The sequence below is a fragment of the Nanorana parkeri genome, unplaced genomic scaffold (assembly GCF_000935625.1).
Source record: "Nanorana parkeri isolate BGI_ZX_2015 unplaced genomic scaffold, ASM93562v1 scaffold2156, whole genome shotgun sequence".
Classification (NCBI taxonomy): domain Eukaryota; kingdom Metazoa; phylum Chordata; class Amphibia; order Anura; family Dicroglossidae; genus Nanorana; species Nanorana parkeri.
Genome location: NW_017308424.1, coordinates 77861 through 96542, shown reverse-complemented (window position 1 = coordinate 96542; position 18682 = coordinate 77861). Strand labels below are relative to the sequence as shown.

General features: G+C 43.3%; 1 gene segment (V, D, J or C); it reads left to right on the top strand.

Moving 5' to 3' along the window:
* The first annotated feature begins 12076 nt into the window (after nt 1-12076).
* Nucleotides 12077-12571, top strand: LOC108800900. The segment is given in 2 exon segments: nt 12077-12123; nt 12210-12571. Coding segments are annotated over 2 exon segments (408 nt in total).
* The last annotated feature ends 6111 nt before the right edge of the window (nt 12572-18682 follow it).

The window sequence follows — 18682 nt, the reverse complement described above, 5'->3', positions numbered from 1 at the left end:
TTTCTATTTATTTATTTTTTACTTTTTTAACTATTTTTCTGTTCTGCTCGGTCCCTCTGAGCGACTGAGCAGAACAGCCGAGCCGAATGCCGCTCAGCTGCATTCGGCTATTCACTCACTGCTGTTCCGTATCTATAAGAATAGCCCGAACAGCAGTGAGTAGCCTGCCGGAGGGTCGGCCCTGTGTGCAAGTCAGTGTGTGGAGAAAGGGGGATGTTGCACAGGGGTGGTTATGGAAGTAGAAGGGGGTAATCAATAAAGGGGAGAAAAGGGGAAAAAATCATAGCCACTATCTACAGTACAACAATGTGTTGAAAACCATTGCAGACAAAAACAGTCCCAATCAAATATATTATCGCACCAAAAACTGCTAAAATAGCCGCATGAATAGAAAAAAGGGGGGAAATTGAACAAGAGAAAGCGGAAAAGACAGCCGCAACGAGGTCCCCACAATGCTGTCTGGGGTCCCCAGGAATGGTAGGACCTTAGGTAGCCGAATCTACTTAAAAACTTAAAGTGCCAGTATCAGCGCTTAGTACCGCGGCATTTTCACAAGTACTATGAAATTGCCCAGTATTGGCAACGATACCGGTATCGGTGCATCCCTACTAAAGCATTCAATGCAAAAATAAAGCCGCTCTACCCTCTCAGACCCACTACTCCATGGGGACCACGGTGCTCAGCGTGTGTCTCTACCGGACCCAATAAATAAAATGAAGTGGAAAAGAGCTGGCACTCGTAGGAATCCTCTTAATGGCGTTTTGTTTTATTGAAAAGGCATAGAAGCAGCTACAAAAGGTGCTAACAAGTATCACCCTAACCGTCCCCTTCTGCTTTCCAGCTCCCTCGTCATCTCCTCCCATGCTCGCCTCCAGGACTACACTAGAGTCTCTCCCATCCTCTGGAACTCTTTACCCCAACCTGTCCATCTATCTCCCACTCTAACTGCCTTTAGATGATCCCTTAAGACTCATCTCTTCAGGGAAGCCTATCCCACCTCAACCTAACCACTCAACCATCACGTTCTCAAACAATTCATCCCCACACAGCTCCCTCCTCATGTATCACTTACCCCTCCCTTTTAGATTGTAAGCCCTCAGTGGCAGATCCCTCCTTACCATCTTCGCTTGAATTGTATTGTGATTGTAATGTCTTCCTTATATTGTAAAGCGCTGCACAAACTGTTGGCGCTATATAAATCCTGTATAATAATAATAATAATAACATGTTTCAGTCCCCTAAGGGACCTTAATCATAGTCATGGTTATGGTCCCTTAGGGGATAGAAACATGTTAGCACCTTTTGTAGCTGCTTTTATGCCTTATCAATAAAGAAATGCCATGAAGGGCTTGTTCACACAAAGTGCGGAGCAGATGCAGAACGCATCAAAAATTTATCCAATGTATTCCAATGGTATTTTGGGCTCCAGTTCACACCAGAGCGTTCAGTTTCAGAGCTATGCTCTGGAACGCACCAAAACACCTAGGGGCTTGTTCACACCAAATCCGGCCCAGATCTGCATGAGTTTCTGCATATGCAGTGCAGTGCATTTTGCTGCGTTCCCAGCCATTTTTAACATTTTTGTTTAGTCTAAAATTAGCTTTCAGTGCGTTCCAGGGCTTTGCATGCGTTTTTGATCCGTTTCAGACAAGAAAAAATAGGGCATGCTGCAGTTTTTCCACATGCTCTAAAACTGAACGCTGTGGTGTGAACTAGAGCCCAAAATACCATTGGAATACATTGGATGCATTTTTGATGCATTCTGTAACTGCTCTGCATCTGCTCCGCACTTGGTGTGAACAAGCCCTCAGAGGATTCCTACGAGTTCCAGTTCTTTTCCACTTCATCCCTACTAAAGGGTGTGCATGGAGGAATCTTCCCTGCTGGCTATTGTATTCATACAACAAGCACCTGTGGCTGTTAGAATACTTGAACAATGACTGTATTTGACTGGATGTAGCCACTTTAGCTGATCATTTTTCACCTGGCTGAGCAAAAGGTACATTTTAAAAATGAAGGAGCCAGGTGGATAATTATCAGCCAAACAGTAACTTCATCCACTCAAATGCAGTCACTGTTCAGGTATTCTGACAGCTGCAGGTTCCAGTTGTCTGAATACAGTACAATAGCCAGTTCAGAAAATTGCCTTTGTAATCTGCATAGGGAAAAGACGTGATGGTCAACATCCAACACCATCCTCAAGTTCAAATTTGCATGCCATACTGTACACTAAATGATGTACAAAATACCAGTATGATTAATCCTGCATGTAACAACAAACATTAACATTCATCATATTCACCCTAACATACAGATTATTTGCTACATTACTAACATTAATATTGGGTTGGAATAAAGGTGAAGTCATGTAATACAATCATATTATATCTATACATGGAATCAAAGCAATATTGTTGCACCAACTGCATGAAAAGAGTGTGTGTCTGAGTGCGTGTTTTGAGTAGACAATCCCAATCATTTACATACAGAGACATCCCCTTCTTTCTCTAGACACATAAGACTCATGAACTCCAGTTCTAAGATCCAGATCTACAGAAAACACCCCACCATGTCTCTGACCGTCCTATTCCTCACACTGATTTTCTGTTGTTCATGTAAGATAAAAACTATCTGCATAGATTATACAAGGAACACTCTTCTGCTTTTTATAACATTGTCCTCTTCTTATTTCAGGTTCTGTGGCTCAGTTTACTGTCAGTCAGGATGCTGCAATGTCTGGGACTCCTGGTGAAAGTGTCCGTCTTTCCTGTAGTCGGAGTGGAGGATCGGTAGCTGGGGATAACTATCCTTCCTGGTACCTACAGACACCTGGAAGTGCCCCTAAACTGATAATGCATAGTAGTGGTACTGGCAACCAGAATGTCAGACCCTCTGGAATATCAGATCGGTTCTCAGGATCCATATCAGGGGGATCAGCCGTCCTGTCTATCAGTAGATTGCAGACTGATGATGACGGAGTTTATTACTGTCTTCTCTATGCTAGTGGCCCTGTGAACACAGTGATATATAAGGAGAGTGACATAAGACATAAACATGACATGTAATCTATAGAGCTGACACCAGAGGCATCAGAGGGCTTTATAGTCTCAATAAGTGAAATGTATTAGACCTGTAAGTATATGTAAAACCAAATAAAATTGTTCACATAAATAAATCAGAAGTTCTGTTGGCAATACAGGCAGCATTTGTACAGCATACTTTCATTCTTCTATGATCTGTAAAGGGCCTTGTCATCTTAATAATACATTGAAAATACTATCTTAAAGCAGATGTGAACCCTGCAGCAAAGAAGGGCATTGCCATCAAGTCATAGAGCAATGCTAATGTGTAAAAAAAACGCAGACTGTGTGCTTTTCAACAATGACAACGACGCATAAGAACAGCTGTAATCCATCTATAGGAGCGCCAAGAAGGATAACAATTCTTGGCTGTATTGGGGGCTACACATGTAAGTTTTGTTTCCTTATGAATGAAAATTAGGATAACATTTCTTGAATTTTGACATTCGGATGCATCTGAATGTCCAAATTTCAATAAGGCCGAATGCAAACAAATCCAAAATGTTATTTTAACTAAATTTCGGATCATCCGAATTTTGTTCAAAATGAAACTAAATCAGACATGTGACTGTTTTCTGGCCAATCAGGAAATCCTGTCCGAAACTAAAATGAAATTCTGAAAAATCCGAATAACGAAACTGCATTTGGACCTGAAACCCAAAAGAATGAATTTTTTTTAAATGTAACAAAACAATTTTTTTACCAGCTTACGTGTCTATTGGGGGCAGTTCAATGAGCATTGTCACTTTGAAAAAGAAAGCACTATTCTTTTATCAATAATTGGCAGGATCACCAGGTCATTATTAAATAGCAATGCAACCCATGAAAAAGACCATTATGCATCTGTAAAAAATATGTCAAGGCAACTGGACTTGCTGTATTTTTCTTGAAGACGTTTTCTTGAACGTCTTCAACGTCTTCAAGAAAAATACAACAAGTCCAGTTGCCTTGACTTATTTTTTATAGATACACCATGACATGGATGAATGAGAACCTTAACAGACAAGAGCATAATGTGAACATTAAAATGACCATACCCTGGAATATGTTTCATTTACAAATTCAGTTTTATGTACACTTGAATAATGGATTACAAATGGATCTTGCACCAGTCACAAAGTAGTAATATGACATTTATTATAAAATATAAAAATTACAAAATTGGCTAAAAAAGTCTAAATCATCTTTGGTGTGCAATAGGGTTCTTCAAATGGATGTAAGCTGAGGCATGCATCCTGTTAGTTACTAAACATGTAAGATTTGTTTCATTCTGGAATGGAAAATCGGACAAATTTCTGCATATTCGGACATTTGGATGTATCCGAATTTCCAAATGAAAAAATAACGAATCCGCACATATCCAAATTTTTGATAACGAAACTTTCAGATGCATCCGAAATGTTTCCCTAATGTCATTCGGAATGAATTTATGCTGTTAAATGTTAAAATACAAAAACAGTGTGGATTCCCCACCCCAATTCATACCAGACCCTTTAAGTCTGGTAGGAATTTTAGGGGGAACACCAGCATCAATGGGACAAAAAACGCGTTAGGTCCCCCCTAAAATCCTTTACCAGAACGTTGATTTTAGCAGCAGCCTGGTAGAGCAGGAAATGGGGGAGAGGATCATGCGCCCCCTCTCCTGCACCATGCCAGGCCACATGCCCTCAACATGGGAAGGGTGTGATGATGACAAGGGCCTCTTCCCCACAACCCTAGCCCGGTGGTTGTGCGGGTCTGTGGGCAGGGGGGCTTATAGAAATCTGGGTGCACCTTTTCATAATGAATTGTGAATGACTAACGGGTAGTTGTTACCTCTACTCATTCACCAAATACAGTAAAATTGTAAATAAACACACAACACCATAAAAAAGTATTTCATTTAAAAGAATACCACACCACAGGTTTGTGATAAGTCTTTTATTAAAAAAAAAAAGTCCATCAATGTAATCCAAACATCAATCACGAAGTCCATTGATGTAGATCCACGTCAATCCCCATAGACGGCGGTCACCGACTTGCTGGAAAAAAAATCCTGATGCCCACCACCGATCGCGACGAACTGTCAACAAAGGGGTGGAGTGATTTATGACGTCAAGAGACTCGTTCCCCCTATTTATTGACAATCGGGAGCAGAAATGTGATTATGGCACCTATGCTCCCAAATGCTATTCGGGAGCTCCCGAAAGCTATTCAGGAGCAGTGATGTCATAATAACAGCTCTGCTCCTGAATGTCAAAGGAGGGGCAGGCGAGTCGTGACATCAAGGCACTTGTTCCTCACCTTTGTTGACAATCGGGAGCAGAGCTGTCATTATGACACCTCTGCTCCTGAATGCTATTCGGGAGCTTCTGAAAGCTATACAGGAGCAGAGATGTCATCATAACAGCTCTGCTCCTGAATGTCAACAGAGGGGCGGAGGGAGTCGTGACGTCATGGGACTTGTTTCGGCCTTTCGTTGATATTCATTATGACACCTCTGCTCCTGAATGTTTTTTGGGAGCTCCTGAATGCTATTCAGGTGCAGAGCTGTCATATTAACAACTCTGCTCCCAAATGTCAACAAAACAGCGGAACAAGCCCCGCAACATCACAAATCGCTCCGCCCCGTGTTGGCATTGTTGTCATTATGACACCTTTGTCCCCGAATGCTATTCAGGAGTAGAGCTGTCATAATAATAACTCTGCTCCCAAATGTCAACAAAGGAGCAGAGCGAGTCGTGATGACATGGGACTTGTTCCACCTCTTTGTTGACATTCGGGAGCAGAGCTGTCAATATTTTTCTTGCGGTGAGTCAGCGGCCATCATCTATCGTGAGTGACATGGATCTACATCGCTGGATGACGTGATTAACATTTGGATTACATCGATGGACACTTTTTTTTTTTTTATAAAAAACTTGGCAGGAAAAACTGTGTTGGTTTTTTTTTTCAAATAAAGGATTTTTTTTACTGTGTTGTAGGTTTATTTACTTTTCTTTACTGTATTTGGTGAATGAGTAGGGGTTACTCATTCACAAGGGGAGGTGGCGGGATCTGGGTGCCCCCTTTATGAAAGGATAAGGACAAGGTGCTTTGCCAGGGAGTCCCTCCCTGGCAAAGCACCCTACCCATGTATAGGGCATGTGGCCTGGTATGGTCCCCTTTCCTGCTCTGCCAGGCTGCTGCTCAGATCTAGGGTCCGGTAGGGGATTTTAGGGGGGACACCACGCTTTTTTTTTGGCATTGGGTTTCCCCCTAAAATTCCCACCAGACCTACAGGGTCTGGTATGAATTGGGGAAAGTAGTTTCTATATGTTTAACAGCATAAATCCATTCTAAATGACGTTCTGATTCGTTATTTCTTTCATTCAGAAATTCTGAATATGCAGAAATTCTTACGAATTTTAATTCGGGACAAAACAAATCGGACAGGGAATACAGTTTTAAATAGAGAGGTCATTTTTAATAACATTAAATTACAAAATGGCTTATGCAACATTTATAGATTATATATTATTTTTTTGAGATTTGTTTTCATTTTTATAAGTGGCGTTACCCTTTAACTTTATAGCTATCACATAGGGGACTCACAAGCCCATTAGTGGTGACAGGCTCTCTTTAAAGAGATATTAGGGGTCGCATAACTTGCGTCCCATGGCTAGCACGTGCAGTTTGACCATCAGCACCATAACAACCAATGGCGCTGTTTGGCCCAGCTATCCACACCATGGAAATGGATGACATTGTGTGGCACTGCCTCCCAAATCCGAGTAACCATTGATGCTGGATCACTGGGTGTCAGATCCAGCTGTCACTGATTCTGAAGGCAAAGAGGAGGTAAAACATGGGAACTGGGTAACAAAGTTACAGTCATGCCATATAAAAGGGAAGGGAGGAATACAGAAGAACACTGATAAGTAAGAAAGAAATCTATGTGTGCAAGTCAGTGTGTGGAGAAAGGGGGATGTTGCACAGGGGTGGTTATGGAAGTAGAAGGGGGAAATCAATAAAGGGAGAAAAGGGGAAAAATCATAGCCAATATCTGCAGTTGCCGAAGGATCGGCCGAAGCTACGGCCAGATCCTTCGGCAGCTTTGTGAATAGACCCCAATGTGTTGAAAAGCTTTGCTGGCAAAAACAGTCCCAATCAAACATATTACTGCAGCAAAAACTGCTAAAATAGCAGCATGAATAGAAGAAAAGGGGGGAGGACGTGAACAAGAGAAAAGGGAAAAGGATGAGTAAGCCAGGAGGGGATTGGAAGAAAGAACAGGATAGAATAAGAAAGCATAGGAAAAGAGAAACAGAAAAAGGACCAAAAGTCCAATTGTAATACATGATTGGCATCTAGATTAGACATGTGCACTGCCAAAAAATTTGTTTAGTTTCGTTTCGTTTTAAATTCGGATTTGTGTTATTTCGTTTTTCAGGATTCGGGTGTGAAAGTCAATTCGGATTCGGACGAAATTCGGTAGCGCTAGTACGAACGTTCGTTTCGTTTTCTGTTCTTATTCGTTTCTTGTTCGTTCGTTTGCAGCAAAAGTGACATTTGAGGGGGAAAAAATATGTTTCTCCTTCTCTAATGTCACTTTGCTCCAACGAACGAAACGAATAAGAAACGAATAAGAACAGAAAACGAAACGAACGTTCGTACTAACGCTACCGAATTTCGGAAATGGAAATTCGGATTCGTTTGCATTCGTTATGTCTGTAATTCGGATACATCCGAATGTCCGAATTTCCGAAAATTCGTCCGAATTCCCCATTTACAAAAAAAGAAAAAAGTGTGGGGTTCCCCCAAAAGTCATACCAGGACCTTTAGGTGTGGTAGGAATTTTAGGAGGGACCCCAAGTTAAAAAAAATTGTGTGGGGTTCCCCCAAAAAGTCATACCAGGCCCTTAAGGTCTGGTAGGAATTTTAAGGAGTGGTGAAAATGCGGGAAAAAAGATGTGCGGTCCCCCCCAAAATTCCATATCAGACCCTTGATCCGAGCACAAGCGAGCGTCCCATATACCAGGCCACATGCCCTAGGCACTGGGAGGGTGCTTTCCAGGAGCGCCCCTGGAAAAGCACCTTGTCCCTGTGCTTATGGGGACAAGGGCCTCTTCCCCACAAGCCCTGGGGCGTTGGTTGTGGGGGTGCAGGCAGAGGGCTTATTCAGACCAGACTTTAATCAAAAATCCTTTATTTGACAAAAAAAAACACAACAAAGGATTTTTGACAAGTCCTTTATTTAAAAATAAAAAATTGATCCATCGACCTAATCCAGCATCAATCCCCACATCCAGCGTCGTCCACGACATTGTCCCAGTTGTCATTACAACTGGGCGAAGCGATCCGAGAGATCACGGCTGGCTCCGCCCAGCTGTCATTTGCGTGGAGAATGGCCGGTCCTTCGGCCGACCTTTCTCCACGCTTCGGCTTTCACTTTGGCTCAGTCAAGCCGAAGCAGCTGCCTATGGCTGCAGTACGGGCTATTGTGAATAGTTCGACTGAACCGAAGGGCAGAGATGGCCGAAGCGAGCTAAAGCTACGGCTGGATCCTTCGGCTCTTTAGTGAATAACCTCTTTAGTATTCTCCTGGACGCCGAGCACGGCTGTTACCAATTATATCACTCTCCATCCTGATCGCTTCAACCAAGAACTCACTATACCCTCTCCACACCAGTCCCCATCTCCTATTTCTCTCCATCCTGAATATTGCCCTGCATGTACTACAGTGCACTGTCACCGCAGCAGACAGCAAAGATTGATCCTCTTTACTCTGGCTCTTCACACTAATGCTGAAGCCTGCTGACACAGAAACTGCTTCCTTGATCCAGATAGCAGATCCTTTAACCGCCACTTACCATCCAGGATTTACGGTATGCAAGTTGCTGAAGTATCACCAGGCTCATTTCCTCTAAACTGATCTATTCAGTGATCACTATTAGCTTACCTGTGATAACATGCATGATCATTGTCTTAATTCCTATTGAGCCACTCAGCATAGTCCATGTCTATATGATGGATTGATTACTTCATATTATCTCACAGCTGGTGTGGAGTGTGACTTGAACTTATTGATAAACCTATATATTGGACTATTTAGTTGATTGAACTGTCCAGTAGTAACCTCAAGGTTGTATGAAGTAGTACTTTCTATTTTTATTCTGGACTCTACTTTTTCAACATTGCACACATTACCTAAGAGGCCAGCCCCAAGGATTTCCAGAGCCTCTGGGGACGTTAACCCCTGCAGTTGTTGATTCATTGGAATCAGAATAAATAGGCTATTACAGTAAGATCTGGTCTGTCCCAAATACCTCTCTGTGTCCATGAATACAATCTGCACATGGGTGGTGTAGATTTCAATGACGAGATGATGCAGCACTACCTGGCAACCAGAAATCAGTTCACTGGCACAAAAATGTTTCAATCTACCTTTTCCAATTGGCTGTGTACATTTATGTATGTAATTTATAAGTCTACAGATAGAGCTGGCTCCTACCTAAAATATTAAGAGGAAATTATAACAGCCCTGATTTATCACACGGAAAGGCTTCAGTCCAATACAGAGAAATTTCCCCAATATTGTTCCTTCTACCCAAGTAGACTGTGCACCCAAAAATGCCGGGTGTGTAGGAAAGATTGAATAAGGCATGACACAGGTTACTATTGTCCCTATTGGCCCTCAGAACCTGGCCTTTACATTAAAGACTGCTTACGTTGCTACCATACTTCACTGTGATATGAGTGTGGGAGATGTTTCTCCTATGCTTGAGTAGCTGAGATATTTGCCTGTTCTCCTGTGTACGGACTCCTGATTATTGACCACATTTATGCCTTCCACCTGAAAATTTAAAAACGAAAGGAGATAGAATGGAGATTTAAATGGCAAAAATCAGCACAAACGCAGCACTAACTAACCAGCAAGTTTCATATGTTTTGGCTATTGTAGGGGGCTGGTGATGTCATCATCTTTAAAAAAAAATTGCTATTATCTTAAAAATGAAAGCAGCTCAAATGTTAGTTTTTGCAGGACATAACAGCACAAACGTGGCACTAAAGAAACACACTGGAGTTTTTATTTGTGTCGATTGTAGAGGGGCCAGCTTCGCTGAGCTCTGTGAAGCTAGGTGGCAACAAAATGTCACACATGTGATATCCATATACTCGAGAAGATCAGCAGAATGTGTTTTGGGATGTAATTATAAGTATGCCCATACTGTGTTAGAAATATATAATTAACTGACATCGTTGTGTAAAAAAGAAAATGTTTCATTTTTTTCCTTTATTTTCAAAAAAAATACTCACCATGCATCTTATCAAATACCCTGGGCGTCTGCTTTCCAAAATAGGGTCATTTTGTTGATGTTTCTTTTGTCCTGGCACTTCAGGGCCTCCACAAATGTGATAGGAAAACAAATGTATGCCTGTTTAAATCCTCAAGGTGCTCCTTGGATTTTGGGCCTCCAGGGCCTCCAAGAATGCCATAGGTTGTCAGGAAAACAAATGAGCAATTTATGCTTATTGAGAAACCTAAAGGTGCTCCTTGGACTTTGTGCCGCTCTATGCAGCTAGGCGGCAAAAAAGTCTCACATATGTGATATACTCAGGAGGTGTAGCAGAATGTGTTTTAGAGTATAATTCTAAGTATGCCCATGCTGTGGGTTAGAAATACCCTTTTAATTGACAAGTTTGTGTAAAAGAAAAACATATTTTTTTCCTTCATTTTGTGAAAACATATGCCAAAAAATGAAATCTTTAAATCATCGTGCATCTTATGAAATACCTTGGGGCTTCTGCTTTGCAAAATGGGGTCATTGTGTTGGTGTTTCTACTGACCCGGAATTTTAGGACCTCAAGAAATGGGCAGTCAGGACACCAGGGTTGATACATTTTAAATATATATACCATAGTTTGTAGACTGTATAACTTTAAGGCCCCATTCACACACGAATCGGCCTGCACGTACAGCTCCGTGCTGCGTGCGGGGCCGTACCAAGCAGCTGCCGGGAAAGACAGGTGCTGCGTGTGATTAGTACGTAGCCCCTGTCCTTCTCTATGGGACTATGCAGCCGTACATGCCCCTACGCTGGCCCGCCCTGCATGTCCGTAGGGGTGCCGGTGAGCGCATTCATACGCCGCCCGAATGGATCCTGCATGCGTCCTGACCAGAAAACCCACACCCCTACGGTCCTGCAGTTGAGGTGAGCGTAGGGGGGCGTACGCCGCATAGCCCCATAGAGAAGGACGGGGGCTGCGTACTAATCACATGCACCACCTGTCCTTCCCGGCAGCTGCTTGGCACTGCCCCGCACGCAGCACGGAGCTGTACGTGCAGGCCGATTCGTGTGTGAATGGGGCCTTAAGCATGCTAATTAATATAAACATATTTGTTTTTTACAAAGAAATGTAGCAGAATACATTTTGGCCTAAATGTATGAAGAACATTATTTATTTGCAATGTTTCATATTATAATATAGGGGAGTTTTTCAAAATTTTCAGTAATTTGTTTCTTTATGTAGTAAAAAACCCAGTGTTGATTAAATAGCACCAAAAGAAAGCTCCATCTGCCCCCCCCCCCCCAAAAAAATGATATAGATTACTTTCAGTATGGCTTTGCATGACTGAATACATGTCAGTCAAAGTACCTCTGTGCTGACTACTGAAAAATGGCCTGGCCAGCAAGGGGATTTACTACCCCAGTCTTCAGATGGCTAACCAATATCTAAATCAAAATTATAATTACATGGCTAACATGCCTATCCTGATGTAAAAAAGCTTTGGGAATTAAGCCAAAAGAGTTACATTAGAAATAGTATAGAGATAATCAAATCATGATACATAATATAATATTATATCTACTGTATATCTATACATAGAAGAAAACAATATGTAACGAACTGCATAACAATATGTTAGCAGGGAATAGACAATCATTTGCATATGAAGGTACATCCTGTTCTCTGTGAATGCTTTATAACCTGGGATCCAATTCTACTTCACTTACACACAGAAAACCCTCCACCATGTCTCTGATCATCCTCATCCTCACACTGATTTTCTGTTGTTCTGGTAAGATAAAAGTATCTGCAAAGCTTTATTACACAAGGGCATTCTTCAGCTTCTCTTTCTATAACATTGTCCTCTTCTTATTTCAGGTTCTGTGGCTCAGTTTACTGTCAGTCAGGATGCTGCAATGTCTGGGACTCCTGGTGAAAGTGTCCGTCTTTCCTGTAGTCAGAGTGGAGGATCAGTAACTGGGGATAACTATCCCGCCTGGTACCTACAGACACCTGGAAGTGCCCCTAAACTGATAATGCATAGTAGTGGTACTGGCAACCAGAATGTCAGACCCTCTGGAATATCAGATCGGTTCTCAGGATCCATATCAGGGGGATCAGCCGTTCTGTCTATCAGTAGATTGCAGGCTGATGATGACGGAGTTTATCACTGTCTTCTCTATGGTGTGCTCTCTGGTTCTAGTCAGTACACAGTGATGTTTAGAGATAGTATCATGTGACATAAACATGACATGCAATGGTTAAATTGAACACCAGGGGGATCAGAGAACTTTATATTTATAGTTAATAAAACAGTGACATTACTGAACTTAAACAATACATTTGAATTAAAGTGTGAGCCTACACAATCAGATATGCCTATGGGGACCGTTCAGTATTGTTGGAAAGCTGCTGACCAGTCAAGATGGTCACATGGCTGTCCCCTTCTTATAGGAAAACAACAAAGACAGGAAATTACACGATGACCATGTAGTTCCACTAAGGACAATACATTATGCAAACATTAACCCTTTCACTGCCACTGACATAAGGCTTACGTTGGAGGCAGCAGGGACACGTAGATTCCTTCTCTGGGCTGTCTGCTTTTTACTAGAAATTATTTGAGTTACTATGAAGCTGCCAGATCACTTCTACAGCCTATGGAAGGTACCAGGACCCCCCTTCCCCATGTACATCAGGCTCCACTGTCCCTCCTGGGTAACCAGAACATCCATGGTAGGTGTCTGCGTGGGGAACTGATTGTTTCTGCAATTACAGAGGGGGCTTGTTAATTACAGTACCTATGTAATAGCAATACAATTAAGTAACAAAAAAAAAAAAATGAAAGTTAAGCATATATAACCAATTAAAAAAACTCAAAATGTTAAAGTCCCCTGCCCCCACATACAAGCACATACAAACATAAACGCGCATGTCAGATGTACCTATGTACAAAAACAATTATTGCGTCACACATGTTGGGTCCTAATTCTAGAGCTATCATTCACTGTTAACTCCAAATTGATAACCTGCAAAAGGGTTTTAACATCTCCTACAGACAGTTTTGGGTACTGTTTACCTGTGTATAGCTGACTGTTGGTTTTGCACTGGAAGCAATTTGGGAGGCTGTAGAGCCACCTGATCGCTTCCAGGGTCAGTAAACTCTGGCCTCCTGCCCAACATCCCCTGCCTTGCTTCCCTGGCTCTGTTATTCCTCCTTCGGGCCCAGAATTGGCATTGTGGGTGTTGGCGGGTAGATGGGAGAATGACCTGTTCACTGATCTCCCTGCTGAATGAAACCGCAAGCGATGATGATTTAATCACTTCCGGTTTCTCAGCTGTCATTCCCTGGCTAGAGAAGCCAAGGAAGAAGCTGATCAAGCATGATCTGAGCTTGATCACCTTCAATGGGCTGCAAAGGTGACATTAGGGGTCTAATAGAACCCTAATGTCACTTTAAAGAGTACCTGTCAGAACTAATATGCTATCACATAGGGGGTTTGTGAGCCCCCCATGTGATAGCAATGAAGTTAAGTAAAAAATAAAGTTTTAAAAAATAAAGTAAAATTAAATGAAATTAGAAACACTCCAAAATTTGTTTTTACAGTCCCCCATTCTCACGCACACGCACATACTAACATAAACAGTGTCAGTTGCACCTACATAGGAAAACAACAATTGTGTCATACATGTTAGGTATTGCCATTTGCAGCAAAGTGAAAGCAATCATTCTAGGGCCAATATTTATGGTTAACTCTAAACTGATGACCTGTACAGGCTTTTAAAGCATCGCCTATAGACAATTTGGGGTCCTGTATTTTTTCGCCGTTTCACAGACACACGCAATTTTTAAGCTTGGCATGTTAGGTATCTACATACTCTAATCTGGTTTATTCACAAAACTTTAACACCAGTCTAAGGCAGTCTGGGAGCAATTCAATAAACCATTTGCAACACTTTTCTGGCGGTATGCTTGCGCTGACTGGCGGAACGGACGGGGGAGGGGGCTGGTACAGCAAGCTCTGCCTCTAGATAGGCAGAGCCAGCTGTCACTCACCCAGCTGGGCGGATCCAGGCAGAATTGTCGGGATCTCAATATACCGCAAGCTGTAGCTCGCGGTATACTGAGCTTAGGGTGATGGGAGGACGCTAGTTTGTGGATCCGACAATTCTGTCTGGATCCACCCAGCTGCGTGAGTGACAGCTGGCTCTGCCTATCTAGAGGCAGAGCCAGCTGTACCCGCCCCCTCCCCCGTCCGTTCCGCCAGTCAGCGATGTAGGATCGGACAGGGGAGGGGGGAATCCCTGCAGGGAGCCGTGAGTGACAGTCACGGCTCTCTGCACAGATAGATCGAGAAGTGAGCGAGCGTCGGTATGTGTTCGCTCACTTCCCGATCTACTGAGCCGACCTGCGACAGTTTAATTGTCACAGGCCGGCTCAGATTATGAGGCTGAGTGAAAATCACTTGCCTCATAATTCTCCTTTAAGGAAAAGGTGCTTGCAAGTGTTCAGGGCTCCCCCAGGGTGTCGGGAGGACTCCACCCAGGAGTCAGAGTGGAGTCCAGTGCAGCAGGGTGCTGCGGATTGTGAACCAATTGTGCAGGTTAGCATGGTATTGAGGCTGCCTGGGGGAAACAGACAATAGCCTGAGGACTGAGGCTGGAGCAGCAGTGCTGCAAGAGCTAAGCCAAGATGCTGGATGGGTTATGTTTATTTTTGTCAAGAGATGCAAGGGCAACTGTGTTGTTAGTGGTGAACTTTCTTCTAATAAAAGGGGACAAAGAAGCCCTTTAAAAGATCTCAGTGAGTGGATGTGTCCTAAGCACTACTGTTTCAAGCTAATTCTCACACTATTTATAGAAAACAGCTGTAGATAAGAAGTGTATGAACATTTTTTTAAAGGGAATATAATTTGCATAGAGGCACATCCTGCTTTCTGTGGATGCTTTATAACTCCTAATCTATTTCTACCCCACTTAAACAAAGAATACACTCCACAATGTCTCTGATCATTCTCTTCCTCGCACTATTTTTCTGCTGTTCTGGTAAGGTAAAAATATGTGAAAACGCATTTTTTATACGCATACATTCTTCAACTTCTCTTTCTGTAACATTGTGCTTATATTTCAGGTTCTGTGGCTCAGTTTACTGTCAGTCAGGATGCTGCAATGTCTGGGACTCCTGGTGAAAGTGTCCGTCTGTCCTGTAGTCGGAGTGGAGGATCGGTAGCTGGGGGTAACTATCCTTCCTGGTACCTACAGACACCTGGAAGTGCCCCTAAACTGATAATGTATAGTAGCAGTAGCACCAATCAGAATGTCAGACCCTCTGGAATATCAGATCGGTTCTCAGGATCCATATCAGGGGGATCAGCCGTCCTGTCTATCAGTAGATTGCAGACTGATGATGATGGAGTTTATCACTGTCTTCTCTATGCTGGTAGTAACATGCACACAGTGGTATATAAAAACAGAGATGTGAGACATAAACATGACAAGCATTTTTGAAAGTGAACACCAGAGGCATCATTGTGCTTTATTTTTCAATCACGGACAATGAGTTAATAAATGTCTTACATAGAAAATACAAATGTAAGCATAAACCAGACATGCCTATGGTGATGCAGGAAGCAAATATACGGTATACCCTTTTGTTTTGCAATACTGAGGGTTGTGTATTCTGATGACATTAGACAACATATATGTGCAATTCACTCAGCATATGGTAAAGTGGTCCTATGCTCCCTGCCCCCCTCTGAAAAGACTTTCTGATTACCCCTGGGATTACACAGGGACTCTAATTTTATAAATGCTGGCAGTTATTGTGCAAGAATCCTTGCCCCCTGTGATGTGACTAACTTAGCCTTAAAGTGTCACATTTGTTTTTACAGAAAGACAGCACAGACAGCGAAGAAAAGTACAATAATATAAAGTGTGGCTACACAAAGCATCAAATGTCCAAATAAAAGGGAAAAACACAAATATGAAGAATACTAAATGCAAATGCATTATCTCAATTTAAAAAAAAAATATAAATTGTTCTTTCTTGTCTACTGAGGGGCACCAGAAATTCAGAGTTAGACTTACCGGTAACTCTCTTTCCTATAGTCCTCCAGAACAGCTTGCGAGAGATAGGCTCCACCTCTTTTATTAGGAAACACGTCACCCTCAGTTGTTCAAAAGGCCCACTTCTCTCCTAGCTCCTCAGTTGTATCGAGAACCGTAGGAAGACTCTGTAAACACAGGAACCAAAACAACAACAGAATATCATATTGAAATCACATTTCACCACCAGTCCCACTTAGGGAGGGACTACGGCTTGGAGTACTTTTCTTCCAAACGTCTGCTCTGCTGCCGTATTCAAATCCAGCCGGTAATGGCGGACAAACGTTGAAAAACTGGACCAGGTTGCGGCCTTACAGATCTGCTCCGGAGTGGCACCAGCCCTCTCTGCCCACGAGGTAGCTAACCCCCTGGTAGAGTGTGCATTCAAAAAAGGCGGAACACTAACCTGCTTAGCCCCATAAGCCTCCTGAATACATAGCTTTACCCACCTAGCTATCGAAGCCTTGGAGGCCTGTTTTCCTTTATCCTTTCCGGAAAAAAGAACAAAAATGGCATCCGATTTCCTGAATGTTCTAGTCACTCTAAGGTACTCTATCAGGCAGCGCCTAACATCCAGGTGGTGAAAACTCGCCTCTTTCTGATTAGCCGGACTACTGCAGAAAGAAGGTAACACGATCTCCTGAGATTTATGGAAGTCCGAAGAGACTTTTGGTAAAAATGCCGGGTCTGTCCTCAACACCACCCTGTCTTCAAAAACCGTTAAGTAAGGTTCCCTTAAAGATCGAGCCTGCAAATTCACTAACCCTTCTTGCTGTGGTTATAGCAACTAAGAACACGGTTTTCAACGTGAGCATCTTGATCTGAAGATCCGGTAGAGGCTCAAAAGGGGGAACCATCAGCCCCTGTAAGACCACTGAAAGATCCCATTTAGGCACTGCACAGCGTGTCACTGGCCTAATACGTTTAAGGGCTTTAAAGAACCTACTCACTAGTTGATCATTAGACAGGGAGCATTGCAAATATACACTCAAGGCCGAGACTTGTACCTTCAAAGTGCTGATGGCTAGGCCCCTGTCCGCCCCCTCCTGAAGGAAATCCAGAACCGACGGTATGGTTGTATCCCTGTTATTTCTCCCTTTCCAGGAGCAGAACGTTTTCCACACCTTCCCATACATTTTTTGCGTAACCAACTTACGGCTAGACAATAAGGTGCTGATCACTCGGGAAGAGAGGCCCTTCATCCTTAAAATCTCCTCCTCAGATAGAAGGCATGAAGAGACAGTCTGTCGACTGCTGGATGCATGACCGGCCCCTGTGATAACAACCCCTGGTTGATCGGGAGCGGCCAAGGCGGTCGGTCCGACAAGGACAGCACCTTCGTAAACCACGCTCTCCTGGGCCAAAAGGGTGCTATCAAATCAGGTTTGTTTCTTCCTGCAAGAACTTCTGCAGAACCCGCGGAATTAAATGAATGGGAGGAAATGCGTAACACAGGTGATACTCCCACGGGTGCGACAACGCATCCACCTCTACTGCGTTGTCCGCTGCATTCAGGGAAAAAAAGTGTTCCAACTTTGCGTTGGACTGAGTGTCAAACAGATCTACTTGTGGTAAACCCCACTCCCGGGATAGGAGGTTGAAAACCTCCTGATCCAGGCTCCATTCGTCCTGGAAGACCTGGACCCGACTTAGGTAATCTGCCAGCGTATTCTGTGTTCCCTTTAGGTGCACTGCTGAGAGAGAAAACAGATTCACTTCTGCCCAAACAAAAATCTCCTTTGCGATTGCCTGAAGGAACTCCTGGTGCCCCCGTTTGTTCAGGTAACACACCGTGGCTACGTTGTCTGATAGCACCATTAGATGCTGATGCTGATCCTGAAACGCCAGAATCGCGTTCAGAACCGCTCGCAGCTACCTCCAGTTGGAGGACATCTGCGCCTCTCGATGAGACCACTGTCCCTGAGTCACCTGATTCTGTAGGTGTGCTCCCCATCCCCAGGCACTTGCGTCCGTAGTCAACCTTAAGGTAGTGTGAAAAGACCACTGAAGTCCTCCCGACAGGCAACCTTGATCTCTCCACCACCATAAGCCCCCTCCTCACTGAAGGGGGAAGCCTGACTGTGGCGTCCACGTTTTTCCTGGGAATGGTCCCACAACCTCAACAGAAAACGTTGGAGACCCCTCTGGTGGAACCTTGCCCACTGTACAGCCGGTAGACGAGGTCATAAGATCCAGCACCGACATGATTTCCCTTAGGGATGCGGGGCAATTCGTCTGCAAGCGAC